Source organism: Condylura cristata, unplaced genomic scaffold, assembly GCF_000260355.1.
Source record: "Condylura cristata isolate star-nosed mole 26May11 unplaced genomic scaffold, ConCri1.0 scaffold00017, whole genome shotgun sequence".
NCBI classification, from domain to species: Eukaryota; Metazoa; Chordata; class Mammalia; order Eulipotyphla; family Talpidae; genus Condylura; species Condylura cristata.
Genome location: NW_004567118.1, coordinates 33,113,020 through 33,128,658, shown reverse-complemented (window position 1 = coordinate 33,128,658; position 15,639 = coordinate 33,113,020). Strand labels below are relative to the sequence as shown.

General features: G+C 39.4%; 1 protein-coding gene across 1 annotated transcript in view; it reads right to left on the bottom strand.

Moving 5' to 3' along the window:
• The window catches only part of SMG6 (SMG6 nonsense mediated mRNA decay factor), a 207,773-nt gene that overhangs the window by 151,709 nt on the left and 40,425 nt on the right, over positions 1–15,639 (bottom strand). The window contains exons 9-10 of the mRNA XM_004684788.2: positions 7,414–7,475; positions 99–244 (exon numbers count right to left, since the gene is read on the bottom strand). Of these exons, the coding sequence (XP_004684845.1) occupies positions 99–244; positions 7,414–7,475 (208 nt within the window). The remainder of the gene's footprint in view (positions 1–98; positions 245–7,413; positions 7,476–15,639) is intronic.

The window sequence follows — 15,639 nt, the reverse complement described above, 5'->3', positions numbered from 1 at the left end:
TGTGTGTGTGTGTGTGTGTGTGTGTTTTGAAATGACATCATAGGAAAGAAGCTAGACTAACCTTTATCTGTTGACATAAAGAATCTAAAGATCCTTACCTTTCAACTGGGAGTTGTGTACAGCAAACATGTTGATAGTCATTAGCTGCAGCATGCGGGTACTTCCAATAGGAGAGGGACTATGCTGCAGTAAGACCTGGAACTCCTTGAGGACTTTCTCAGCCACTGCAGGGAATGTCTCCATCCTATAAATACAGTCAGTCCATCACAAGAGCACTTGGTATATACATACAAACTTATTCACTCAATCTCTTTCTGCCTCCCCCACCCTCCCTTTCTCCCATTCAGACAAGATGGGCGCGTTGAGGGTGGTATGGCTGTAGACCCTTTCTCCCCATCAATCTTCCATTCCACCTTCCCTCAAAAGCACATCGCTAATGCCTAGGACAGTTCTATGCTACTTTCACAGACCTTCCTGGTATCCGGTGACTGTGCACAAATTTAAGGGAAAGAAATTTTCGACGTTTGGAGATGGAAACAACTCAATTTTCGTATATATCACTATGAGTTATAATACTTTGGTATGTTATTTCCTAACACCTGGCATTATCTATATTCCAGTTGAAATCAAAGTTTCTCTCTGAAACAATCTATTTTTCTAAGCAGCTAACAAGCTTTCTTTAAACTCTAAGACCTACATATTCCCCAAACTCTCTGGTGTGAAAACTGTACTCTATAAAAAGAGGCTCGTGAATCTAAAAATTCTTACTAAAAGCTTTTACTTCTGGAAACAAGATATAGTTTCTCTGCTATCTTCTTGGGTATTGTCACACTAACTGCTCTACTATCTAAGGATCCTAAATTTCCCCTTGATGAGTCCCTAAATCTAGGGCCCCTAAGATCTGTTTCAGTCTTTCCTGTGTTGCTGTCCTCTCACAGGCCTCTACTCATCAGAGTCTGTATGTTTTCAGGCCAGTGGAAATATAATGCCCTGGCCAAACGCCACACCCAATACAGGAAGAGTCTGTAATGTAGAGGTAGAAATCCAGCCAGTGACCTAGGGCTCCTAAAGAGAGGTCATTCAGACTACTGCCTGTCAACTGTGGCCATTGGCTCCCAAAGAGCAGTACATGCCTGTAGTTCCTTTGGCAACAGGGACAAACCACAGCCGGAGTCCTCAGAAATAAAAAGCAAATTCAAACTGGGTGCTAGAGAGAGAAACCAGGCACATGGGCTTTAGGACCATGCTGAACAATCCATGGTCAGCAGAGTATCTTTAATCCATCTTCAAACCACCCTACCCCTCAACAAACCATCTTCTTGTGATACACTAGGATATGGGGTGAGGAACAGCTGGATTAATAGTTTCTGGAAAGCCACAGGGAAGGGAATCCTTCTCAAAGATAAAAGACAGTTAAGTCCTATAGAAAGGAACTTCTTTTCACCTGAACCTTGCCCTTCTCTCGCCAAATAGTTTCCCTCCTCCCATGTGCCCAGGTTAGAAATTCCTGAACTTTCTGTCATCTTGGCAATTCTTCTTTGCCCTGGGATAACAATTCCTATTACTGACCTTCTAGGTAGATCACATGCCACAACTATAGGTGAGTTACAGTTTGTATTCCAGTTCCCTTCATTGCTGAGTTTTGCTCATTTTCACTGGTACAAAACAAGCCATGTATTTGCTTTTCCCCCTACCCCTCTCAATACACAAGCCATTTCAAGTGTCTTCCCCCAACCCCACAATAACTACAAAAAACAGTAACAACAAAACCCACTTTTATTTTCCCTTTTAAAAAGTTTTAGAACCTTTAAAACTCTTAGTAGGTTTGGAATGGCAGGGAGTGATATGTTTGGGGCTGGAATGGATCCATTTTTCCCCACGGACTATAACAAAGGTTTCATTTTAAATCCTGACACTGTGCAGCACTCTTTCTGGTCGAGGTGGTGGGGGGGGTGGGGGCTAGCACTTCTCATTACGAGAATAGCAGAGTTCAATCTGCTTGAAAAGCAGCCACACTGGGCAAGTTTCAGAGACATGTGTCTCCGTGTTGAAAGGCAGTGGAGAGCCAGCACAGAACGACATGACAGAGTGTCACGTGGGACAATTTGCTTCTAAGCTGTGTCTGAGGAAGCCTCTCCCCTGGAATGGGAATTGAAACAGATCCATTAACACTCCCTAGGTCAGACTGAAGTCTCAAACAAGCACCAGGCCACATCTTTTTTTTTTTTCTTTTTTAAGTTTAAAAAAAAAAATCTTCCTTTTGGGGATCCTATACTTTTATTATGGAAATGACATAAACCAAAATTAACTCGATAAAAAATATTTAATAATAAAATAATCCTCCCTTTACTTTTCAACTAGTCTAATATGATTTTTCTTCTAATATGATTAAAACAAAAAAAATTAAGTCAGTTGGCTGTGTTAAAGAAATCCAATTCTGAGATATGAGGAGAAATGGATCTATTCAAAGGTAATTATTCATCCTCAGAGCTCAAAAATGAGATTTCTGACTCCCAGGTTTATGACCAAATTACCGGCCCAAATTACCTGTAAATAGTTTCATGTCTTTCTCTTTGAGAAATAAGCTTTGCTCCACCTCACATTACAAAATAAAAATTGTACTAAAACTGGGATAACAATAATATTCTAAACATATATATGGATACATATATAAGTATATAATTGCAGTTTTAAAAAACCTGGAATACATAATCTGATGTCTAGCGTTATCTCTTTGGAGGGCACAGGAATTAGGGAGAAAATTGAAAGAAATTTTAGCATCAGCTGTAATGTTATACTTTCATAAGGAAATTTTGTTTATTACATATGTAATAACTATAAAAGTTTTCACCAAGAAGCAACAATAGTGAAGAAGAAGAAAAAAGAGAAAGCACAAAAAGATGGTAATTTTTAACAGCAAAAAGTTGGAAGCAGTGTAACAGCAGATGATTAGGATGATCAAGCAATCCAATTGAGCTCTATTTTTTAAAAGTTAAATTAGATTTGTCTGTCTTGTAGGTAAAGTTCAACATACATTAAATGAAAACCATTTTAAAGTAGTTTAATGTGATTCCCTTTACACACATTCATAAGGAATAAATATTTGTGTAATCTATAGGGGAAATGACAGAAAAAGTCCCCAAGTATTAGCTATCTCCAAGTAGTGAGAATATGAGTAACTTTATTTCTTCTTATTGCTGATTTTTCTAAATATTTTACAAAAAAGCACCATGTACATTGATTTCCCCTATAATGAGTAACTCTGGCTTTTATATTTTAAAACATTTATAATTATAAAAATAAATCAAGACAACATATTTTAAAAATTCGAAGTCCAAAATAAATAGATCTTTCCATTCCAAAAGACCTTGAAGCTGTGCAAATAACATTACTAGGCAGGCAAACAAAAAACAGAAGTAGTAACTTTAACCAATGTAGGAACAGAAAGCAAAATTAATTTATTCATCACAAATCAGAAGTCTCCAGGTTATTGGCTCCCAACCTCTCTCTCAGTGGAGTGTACTCTGACTCTGCCTCTCACCTAGAAAACAAGTGTCTATCAGGAGCCATACAGAAACTGATAGATTTTTCATCCTGAGCCCGGACAAAAACTATCCCTATCCTTTAAAACTAGAAAACGCAATTATTTTCAGGATATGTATTTCACTCACTGACTGTGACCTCTTTTCGAAGTGACCTCCAGAGACGCCTTGTCTCATTTGAATGGCAGTTTTAAGAAACCAATCTTTCAGATAACACGGGACCTAAATCTGGGAGTGACTCAGATGGTGACTAATGGGGCAGGACCCAGCTTCTCAGATGAAAAGGAACATAGTTGGGCCAGACAACATTCGCTACAGAAACTAATCAGGTTTCCTAATTTCTTAATTTTAAAGACTGAACAAAATAGGAGCAACCTAATAGCAAAACAAACAAATTTTTTAAAAACTGAGTCTGGTGAAAGGGTAGAAATGAGAGAGAAAAAAAATCACAGTGTTATAGAACATAAGGATAGGAGTGGACCTTAGAGACCAGCTATTCGAACTACTGGTAAGGAAACTGAAGCCCCAGAGATTTTTACTTGTTTGAAGTTTTTACTCTTGAGGTGTTATAACTAGCCAGCAGTTCAGAACAAACTCCTTTTAGCATTTGATCCCACCCAACATTCCTAATCTCTTCTTCACTGGATGCTGACAGTAGAAGATTCATCTTGCACATAGTAGGCATTCAAGCATATACTGATGCAACTTCTAAGACCAGATACAAAAGTTAAAGACCAGGAGAATACTGGGGCTTTCCTCAAAAGGCAGGCAGGACAGTGACATGTCTTCAGCTGCTCCCCATTACAATCTCCTCACTCTTAATTTATTTTCAACGCCTCCCATATTTCACATCTTCTTAGTAATTAGGCAACAGTTCATGATGTTGTGTGTGGCTTGGGCTCACTTTTTTTGGGTGTGTGTGTGCGTGTGTGTGTGTGTGTGTGTGTGTGTGTCTTACAGACGTCTATATTTTTTATTTCAAACAGAAAAAAAGTTATTGCTGTTTCTGCCTTCCAGAATAAATGCAAAGCTCAATTCTCTTTACCTCCAGGACAGCATCAGAGGAATTCTCATGGAAGGGCTAGAGTGCCTAAAATTTACATACATTATCTTATGCGAACACTATTATAATTCATTTTCTATGAAGGTAAAACTAGACAAGCCTTATCTTTTTGCCAACAGAATATGTCATATGCAGGAATAGAGATGATCTTGAAAAGTAATCTGGACCACAGCAAACCATCTCTAACAAATGAGATAATCTATTATTTTTTTTAAAGGTTTCCAAAGAAGGAACTTCCCAAATATCTTCCCTCTGTAGAATTTTCTTACACCTAACCTAATTCTCTCCAGTTGTAACATAAGCCTATTTTCTCTTGCTGTCATTCCATAAAAATCAAGACTACCTGGCTATGACTAATATTTAAACACAAGGCTCCCACAATTATCTCTAAACAAACCTTTTTATACCTTAATTTTTTAAGATACATTTTTTCTCTCAAATCCCATTTTCACCTTTTTAACAATTATTGTGGCTCTTTCCCAAATCTCTGAAAATATATTTACCTAAATATGAGAATTTTAAAAGGAAAAAAAAGTAGGATTCTAACTGCTAGTCTTATAAAAAGTATATCCTCAGGGCCCTCCCTAGTGGCATAGTGGGTTGGAGCCTAACATTGTGAAGCTGGCCGTGGCCACTTCAGTGCAAGTTCAACCCCTGGCCCTGGAGGTGACCACATGGCATGGCAGACCTCTCCTGACCCGCCCACTGCTCTCCTCAGCAGCGTACTTCATTGATCTGCTTCTTCTGCTCCCCACTCTATCTCTGGTGAATTCTCTCATGGCCCCTGAACCTCTGGCCTGTACCCCCGTTCTGTATGCATAAATAATTAAAACCTTTAAAATATGTATACACACACACACATAGATGTGTGTGTGTGTGTGTGTGTGTGTCCTGAATATCTCTACATTCTGGACCAAGATTTATATGTCTTAAGTCCCAAAAGTCTCTAACAGAGCTAAAAAATGCCTAGAGCAGTGGTTCTCAACCAGGAGCAATTCTGCCCCCCAGGGAATGTTTGGCAAGGTCTAGAGACACTTTTACTTGTCACAAATGGGGATGGAGGAAGGGTGTGCCACTGGCATGTAGTGGATAGACGCCAGGGATGCTGCTAAACATTCTACAATGCACAGAACATTATAAGTAATACAGAGATTGAGAAATGTGACTGAGACAACATGAAATTTAAAGAACAAAGACAGAAAAGAGGGGAAAGGAGAGAAAATTCTGAGTGGAAAGATAGTAAAGAAATGTGTGTGTGTGTTTTTTAAATGAAAACTAAAAAACATTAAATAAAAAAGTAAGGAACCATAGAACTTAGTTAAATGCAGCACAGTAATATTTCCTACAATGAGCATTATTTTATGAAATGATAACTGACATCCTCTGACCTTGTAGTTCTAACTTGACATTACTTGCTAGTGATTGACCTGGGTCTACTAAATTAAGAATACTAGACCCTTCTCTCCAGTTTTTCATAATCTATCCACTTCTTATGAAGACTCACTCACTCATACAGTATATAAGTGGCACACCTACTATAAATCAGGCACGAAGGATATAAATGTTAGGTAAAAAACTCCTGTCAGAGTTTACGTGGGGGGAACGGGGCAGTGGTGAAGGGGAGCTCCTGAGGCACATATTTACTCTCCCTAAGTGAATCATTTTGCATTTACTTCTACTAATACAGATGGGTTGATTGGTATTACAAGTTACTTCAAATCAAGACTTCTCATGGTATGGCCATCACTGCACTCTTGCCCTGGATGACTACAAATGAATATGTAGTAATTATAAGCATATTTTCTAGATCACCATTCAGGGAACAGAGTTTTGTCCTATAAGCAGGACAAAGCCTTGCAGTTTCTCAAAAAAGTTACTTCTCAAAAGTATAAGGAAGTTGACATAGCTCCTACTCCCTTCCCACTAAGGAAACCTATTACAGATCAACTTACACAGTTCTGACAGAAAGTAAAAGGGAAACAGTGATAAGACTAGGGGAATAATCCAAAACAAGAACCTCAGAGGACAGTTCACAATAAAACTTCCATACCAGAAAATATTACCATGCAGTAGCAGGCCCATCTGTGAGCATCACTACCTAGCCCTCTCCCAGACGAACAAGGCACAACAGCACACTCTGCACAGTGTGCACAGTGGTTCAGGTTTCAGCATCACTAATGTTACATAGTGAGGGGAAAAAATGATCCAGCACAGGAATACTCTAAACTTGATCTCTTTCCAGGGATTTAATGGGTGAAATAACAGGGTTTTGCATATACCACCTTCCCTGAAATTTATATGTAAATCCATAGTGGATGGTGAAATTATAGAAAAGTCTGGGAATTTACTGAGATCAGCAATATGGTACAGAAATCTGGGTACAAAAGGGAGAGAAAATGTTGGAGGAAAAGGAAATGTCACTCTTTAAGGGAAAATTGGTAGACAGTATTCTCCCCAAGTAGGATCCCTGGCAGCTTCACCCAGAGACTAAGCATGACTTTCTTGAGGAGCTCACCAGGAGCAGAGGAGAGAGAAAGTGAGAAGAATCAGGGGTGGGTATGGGAAAAGGTCATATTTAAAGGGAAGGTGCTAGTTAAGGTAGAAAAATAAGAGACAGAGGAGTGGAGAGTAATGTTTCTCAAAGTTCATGAACACAGTAGGAGAGTGAGTGAAGGGAAGAGAAGGTGGAGGCCTCTAAGAATTCACACCCTGTGCCCTCAGTTACAAACACAGTCTAGTTGCTAACAATATTAAATTCCAAAATGACTTGTAATGTAGGAAAATAAAATAAACATCCTGCACACTTACCCAATCCGGGTAAACAGCTTCCCATGGGCATGGAGAAAACTGAGGATGAACCTTTTGTTCAGCTGCATGGGAAAAAGAGAGAGGAGAAAACAATTAAACTTTCCCCAGTTTCCTGTTACTGAACAGTGTCCCTAGTGACACAATAACCTGGCCAGGGTCTAAGGGGTGGGCACTAGGGATGGGAACCAAATGGACATGCCCAAACTCTCTCACAGACCTAGGGCACATGCCCAACAGCTGCTGCTCCACTGAGCGCAGATGACACCAGACTCAGTGAGTGGACAGCACCCTCTGCTGGCAATGGTGTCTGTGTGCAGGGAATGAAGCTGTGAATTCAAACTAAGCCCAAGAAGAAGCCCACAGCTCTCAGATATCCAGGATCCATAACAGTCCCACTCTGGTTCCATAATTATGGAAATGAAATATAGAAAGGCTGGAGATAATGTTCACTTTGGAGAAGTCCAATATTATCTAAAACCTAGTTATTTCCCCATCCAAGAAAGTAGGACTGTTCTTTGGTTAACACCAGGTACAAAGTTACACATCACTCTGAAGCTCATCAAACTATATTTTTCCAGCTTTTAAAACTGGAAAAGTTATAGGCCTGGGGTTGAAAATCTAAGTACCTGGCCCTCCCTGGTGGCACACAGGTTGAAGCACAGCACCGTGAAGTTAGCTGTAGCTGCTTCAGCACGAGTTAGATTCCCAGACAGGGAGGTGACCCATATGAATGCAACAGACCTGTCCTGTCTCACCTGCTTCTCCCCTCGGGAGTGCACTTCATTAATAAGCCTGTCCTGCTCCCACTCTATCTCTGCTGAATTCTCTCACCACCTCTAGCCTGTACTATTCTGCATAGATTAGACAGATAGACAGACAGACAGACAGACAGACCGACCGACCGACAGATAGATCTTTTTTTAAAAAGGAAGAAAATCTAAGTATCTACTGGGCCAGGCTTGAAATAAGCTGATGTGGATGCTAAATGTCTGCTTATCCCCAGTTCTAGATGTCTTCGTGAATATCTGGATGTTCTTTATGAGTCCCGGGTTATTTCTTTCCTTTTTTCTCTTTAAAAAAAAAGATGGGTTTGGTGATGGGAAACCCGTGGGGATTACAATTGAGATGAAAAAAAAAATGTGAAAAATGATGTAAAAATAAACTTTTTAATAAAAAAAAAAAAGATGGAAGTTGAGTTCTTATGTGAAAGTCTCTTTTGATTGTTGACTATGAAAACAAAAAGATTAAACATTACACAAGCCAAAAATAACAAATTTGTCAGTTATATCAGGTCCATGTACCAAATGACAATCTCAGTTTAAGGTTCAAAAAAATCTACTATCAAAACTGAGAAGAGAGAGCTCCCTAAACAAAACAAGAATGGTAGAGAAAGTTCAGCTCCAGGGAAAATGAAGATAACCTAAAGATAAACCTCATTTTCCCTAGAAATAATTCACTCCTAGAAGTAATTCACTCAGGGAGAGAAGTAATTCATAGGAAGAGAAGTCAAGAATCTTGATCTCAAGGGGTTGGTTAGGGAAGCAACAGTCCAGCACCCCTGGAAACTTCCAGAAGGTAAGGTTATCTCCTTGCAAAACAGTATACCAATCTACTTCATGTGGAAGCTAGGCTTGGCAAAAAAGGGTACATTCGCACTTCACCAATGACTTCAATTACCAATTCTTCTACTTTTGCTTAAACCAATTACATTTAATCAGCAATACTAGGTCAAACATTGACTTATATAGTTAAAAAGTTCAGGTGCTTCACTGAAAGTAACCTGTCTCTACAGCAAGGTAAATCAGGTTCAAGGGCACTGGGTTCAGCGAACACAAAGGAAAGGTAAGAAACTGCTGCAAAATAAATTACCAATGATTATACCATTGGCTGGAAAAACCTAGGCCACAGTGCAGGTTTCTAGATCTACTAGTAGAGGAAGGTGTTGAAAAAGGTGGATCTCCGAAAAAAAAAAAAAAAATTGACAGGTGTTTATAAAGTTTTACCTCTGTCAATAAAATTTAATGCTATAGAGTGGCCCTCCCTGGTGGTGCAGCAGGTTAAAAACACAGCACTGAGAATCTAAAGCCACTTCTGCATGAGTTTGATTCCCGCCTTCCCCAGAGGTGACCACATGGTGTGGCAGACCTCTCCTGACCAGCCCGCTGCTCCCCTCAGCAGTGTACTTCGTCCATCTGCCTGTTGTGTTCCCCACTCTGTTTCTGGTGAAGCCTCTCACCACCCGTGAGCCTCTGGCCTGTACCCCAGTTCTGTATTCACAAATAAATAAATCTTTAAAAAAAAAAAAAAGTGCTATAGAGTCTCTCAGGCAACTGATTCTAACTAACCTCTGCAAGATTTTCTTTTCACACAAAGAGACAATACTTAAATATTAATGGTTGGTACAAGGAATTCACAAATAAATTCTTGACATACTCTAAATATTCAACTGTTAGCAGAACATTCTCCCCTAATTAGATAAAACAAGTGGTAAGATGTTAATAAATAGAAAATCCAGGTATAGGATACATGGAATTTCTTTGTATTAATTTTAAAAATTTTCTACAGGTATAAAATTATTTTAAAGTAAAAAAGTAGATATGGGGTGATTTGGTGATGGGAAGCCCACAGGGATTACAACTGAGATGGAAAAAGGCACAAAATGATGTAAAAATAAACTATTAAAAAAAAAGGTAGATATGTATGCATGTGAATACATTCCTTCTATATTCTTATTTTAGCTTAATTATCCCTTTTCCAAAATTGTCAAGCATAACTAGCTAACCCATAACCAGGAGAAATCCTTCATAGCCTGTTATATTTATTCATACAAGTTACTCTGGAAGAAATAGGATATTAGCCCATCTTATTCAAGTCAATTACTTGTCCATATCCCCAAGGCAGCTCAGAAATGTGAGTAACTCAAACCAGTAAATGTCAGTTAGAACCTGAATCCATGGATCCTCCCTAGTGGTGCAATGGATTAAAGCACTGCACCATGAAGCCATCCCCCGCCAGGGAGCTGACCCACATGGCACAGCAGACCTCTCCTGTCCCAACCACTGCTCCCGCTCAGCAATGTATTTCAGTCAATCTGCCTGTTCTGTTCCCCACTCTGTCTCTGGCGAATCCTCAACTCCTGCAAACTTGGCCTGTACCCCAGTTCTTGTATGCATAAAAAAAAAATATTGGGGGGTGGGGGGGGCCTGAACCTAGGTCTTCTGGTTTCGAATATAGTTCTTTGCCGTCCCTTACACTCAATTATCTTAGAGAACTGGTGAGTTTATTCTTGAAGGGCTGGTGAGAGAATAAGAACAACTAAAAACCTTAAGGTTTTTCTTACCATTTAGGTGGGAAATTCACACTATGAGGCCCACAATACTTCCTGGAGTAAAATGAGAAAATCAAGAGGTTTTTTCAATATTTTTGACTTATCTATATACTCCCAGAGATCCTTCCCTTAAGATATAAAGTCTACTTAATTACCTGAATCCACACTTGCCTTTCCTGTAATATTTACTCTATATAACAATAGTAGAAAGTGGATTTATATGTACTGCTTTTCAACTAGTGAAAATGAAGGGAATCTTAGGAAACTTATTCAAAATCCACAAACATTCTCCTTGGCAATGGTTAATGACAACTACTGCTTTCTTTAGTATGGAAGTATATGTCATCCTAAATGTAGTTTCTCTTGTCACCAACATTTAAGTAGGAAACTTAGATAAAAATATAGACACAGCCTAGAAAGAGGTAAGGCATATTATATTGAGAGGAAGGAGATTTGTTACATGTTCATCAAAATGAACCTAAGTAACATTGCCAAGTAACAATATGAAGTCAGCGGGCCCTCCCTGGTGGCCCAGCAAGTTAAAGCACAGCACTAAGAAGCTGGAACCACTTCAGTATGAGTTTAATCCCTGCTCTGAAGGTGATCCACATGGCGCAGCAGACCTCTCCTGACCCACTCGCTGCTCCCCTCAGCAGTGTACTTCGTTGATCTGCCTGTTCTGCTCCCCACTCTGACTCTGGTTCATCCTCTCACTACCCCTGCACCTCTGGCCTACACCCTAGTTCTGTATGCATAAATAAATAAATCTTAAAAAAAATTTTAAAACAATATCAAGTCAGAAAGAACTGAGGGATAACTTTTGAAAAGCTCTTAACTGAGGTAAATCCACAGTAATTGAAGCCTTAGCCTGAAATACCTCCCTCTCCAACACATTACCATAGATTAGCTTCCATTTTTGCAACTCTTTAATTCCTAACATAAACCCATATGGTCTCTAAACCCATAGGTCTCTAAACCCATAAATTCAGGTAGAGAAAAAAACGTCTTCTCAAATGATAAAGACTACCTGCTTCCAGATCTTCTTCCAATATTTGCATACTTGTTCACCAGAAACTGAAAATATTTCTTGGGTATAGCCTTGAAAGATAGTGGTGGAATTGTTTAAAAGCCCTTGGCTCTTTAGTTAAAGTCCAAAACAAACTCACTATGGACCTTTTGTATATCTAAAAACAATGTCCTAAAGAGACACTAATGGCAGTAGTTGGCTATTAGGTCTCTTGACACAATCAAATCTGCCCCACAATTAAATGTGGGATTATGAGTAAAATGGTTTGGGTTGTTCCTCAAGGGTGAAATGGAATTTCCACTGCTGATTTTTAAAAAAATATTTATTTATTTATTTATGCATGTAAGAACTAGGGTACAGGCCAGAGGTGCAGGCGTGCGCGCGCTTGTGTGTGTGTGTATGTGTGTGTGTGTATGAAAGGATTCACAAGAGACAGAGCGCAGAGCAGGAAACAGAACAGGCAGAGTGACAAATACACTGCTGAGGGGAGCAGCGGGTGGGACAGAAGAGGTCTGCCGCGCCATGTGGGTCAGCTCCCTGGCTGGGAATCGAACTTGTGCTGCAGTGGATAGCTTCATAGTGCTGCAGTTTAACCTGCTGCACCATCAGGAAGGGCCCTCCATTGCTGATATTACCTAACTCAGAGCTCAAAGACTAAAATGAAATCATATAAATAAAAGTATTTTGAGGACTAATTTTTTTCTATTTATTTCCGTGTTTTTTTACATCATTGTTCATTTTTGTAGTTTGCTTTCTTCTCTCAGATCTAATCCCCATAAAATTCCCACCACCAAGTCATCCATGAACTATCACCATACTCTCTTGTGCTCTTCCCACCCCTGTTTTGATCCTTCTCTCTCCTCCTCCCCTGATGAATATCTATCTCTGACTTCCAGTTGCCTGCTAGTTTTGTCTATTCCCCCCATCCCTTATTTTGTTCCTCTAATAATGAAACCATCCAAATTTTTCTTTATCCTTCTGGCTTATTTCTCTGGACATAATCCCCTCTAGCTCCATACATATTGCCACAAATGGCATGAGTTTATCTTTTTTCGATTGCTGACTAGTATTCCATTGTGTATATATACATCTTCTTGATCCAGTCATCTGGTTTTAGGCATTTAGGTTGTTTCCATATCTTCTTACCTACTGTAAACAGTGCTACAATAAACAAAGGAGTGCAGGTTTCCTTTCAAATTAATATTTTTGCGTTTTTTGAGTAGATCCCTAAGTGTGGAATTGCTGGGTCATATGGCAGATCCATTTTTGAGAAACTTCCACACAGCTTTACATTGTGGTTGGACTGGTCTGCATTCCCACCAGAAAGAGAGTTCCTTTTTCTCCACATTTGAGGAGCAAATATTTTATCAATCTTTGGTAATGATCATGCTAAACAAAGCCTAAGTGCTTTGTGAACTATGGAGCAAAGAAGGAAGCTGCTCAGAAACAGCAATGCAACATAAGAAGAGAGGCTTCTGAAATAAACCAAACCTCAATTCCTAAATAGATGTTCCTGCTTCTAAATAAATACATAGAAAAATGAATTTCTGAAAAGTAAAACATACTAAGAATAACAAAAGCACACAGTATTGGGCCTTCCCTGGTGGCGCAACAGGTTAAAGAGCAGCACCATGAAGCTAGCTGTAGCTGCCAGTGAACTGATCCATAAGACAATGTAGACCTCACCTGTCCCACCCACTGCTCCCCTCAGCAGTGTACTTCATCAATTTGCCTGTTCTGCTCCCCACTCTGTCTCTGGTGAATCCTCTCAGCACCCCTGCACCTCTGGCCTGTTCCCCAGTTCTATATAAATATAAACAAATCTTAAAAAAAAACTTCACAATATTAAAAGGAACCCTGAATACATTTTTTAAATGTTCTAGGGAGCATATACTAGCCTATTATATCTGTCTAGAATGTCTTTATTTTCATATGGCCAAATTAAAAGGAAAAAAAAAAACACTAGTGTCTTAAAAATAGAAGAGTTTATCCTCTTAAATACAATAGAAGTGGAAACCAAAATTCAACAGTACTGTCAGTAAATGTCCAGAACATTCAGAGCATGCAGTCAAAGCCCACTTAGTCTCCCCAAAAGCACTGAGATCACAGGGAGAAAGGCACAGAAGTGATGTTGTGCTCTGTGCCACAGAAGTGATGCTGCGCACATCACCCCTGTGCTCTGTGCCAGACACAATCAAGAGTGAAGCATCAAAACAGGGTCCCAAAGCTAAGGAATTTGTAGTGCAAGAACAAAGGATATAACAAGTAACATACCAACTTCCAACTACCCATTTATACGCCAAAACCTAAGACAAGGCCTACTGGCTATGATGGTGCCAGAAGGCACTGTGATGCCTTAACTGGCATGCTTCCTTAGGGAGTCTTTGAGGTGAGATTTAAGGAGAATTTTTTTTTTTTTCAAATGGAGGAAGGGAGGCTTAGCATACACAATGTGGAGCTGGATCAGTAAGTTAGTAATACAATCATCATTTAGCAAGAGATAAAAATTATTCATTAGGACTTTGTGGTCCTCTTTCCAAGATATAAAGAAAGAAGTTCAGGCGAACAAAATTCAAATGCCTTGTGAGAAGATAGATCAGGCCGTCCCTGGTGGCAAACAGTTATTGCACAGCACTACAAAGCTAGCTGTGGCTGCTTCAGCATGAGTCCGAACCCCGGCCAGGGAGCTGACCCACATGGCATGGCAGATCTCTTCTCTCTCGCCTGCTGCTCCCCTCAGCATTGTACTCTGTCAGTCTTTTCTGCTCCCCACTCTGGTGAATCCTCTCACCGCCCCACACCTCTGGCCTGTATCCCAGTTCTGTATGCATAAATAAATCAATCTTCCCAAAAAGTTAAAAAAAAAAAAAAAGAAGAAGACAGATCAAATCAAAATCAATTCTCAAATTCTTTACTTGGACCATAAAGCTACACCACAGCTAAGAGTAGAGTTCACTCCTGAACTCTGAGCAAAATGACAGCTCAATTAGCTATAATTAAGCACAAGTTTCATATAGAGATGTCTTAGTTAGACAGCTGGATCTGAGTCACATGAATTCAAGTGTAAAATGTGTCTCTTAAAACCACCTTTTCCAACTAATGCACCTCTTGAAACAACAGCTCTCACCCTCATACTTCAATTTAGTGCCGTGTCAACAAAGTCTTAACATTAAATCAATTTACTTCCTATTACTTCATTGTATCTCCTACTTAAAGCCAGCAGACTGCAGGGAAATTGGACTAAATGTCAAATCAGCAGTCAGCTCCAGAAAACTCAGCCAGCAAGCAGAGACACAGCCGATTTAAGAGTACCTGCTGGCTCTCAGGAGGAAAACTCGCACTAGGCAAAGAAAAGGAGTAACAAGTATGTAAGTATTCTGTATTTATTGCTCATTCATTTATTGGGGGTTAGGGATTGCAAGGAGGACAGAATGGTATGAACAAAGGCCACTGGTTTGAGAATCGAAGACTTGGGCTCAAATTTTGGTATATGCTACTTACCAGCAAGTCGTATCAAGGCTGTTTCTTCAAGTATAAAATGAGATTCAGTAAGATCAGTATTACTGATTCTGTAACTGAGATATACATGAAAAGCTTTTGTAAAAAATACAGATAGCATGGTCCTACAGAAACAGAACCCACAAGGAGGCGGATAAGGGAATAATCAGCATTTTTAAAAGGTCTTCAAGCAAAGAGCTATATTTGGGAACCAGTGCACTAATTTAGGGGCCAGCAAAATATAGTCCATCAAATATATCCTGCCACCTGTTTTTATATTATATAGCCCGTGAGCTGAGAACGGTACTTATATATATTTTTTTAAAGATTTATTTATTTATTTATTCATATAGAACTGGGGTACAGGCCAGAG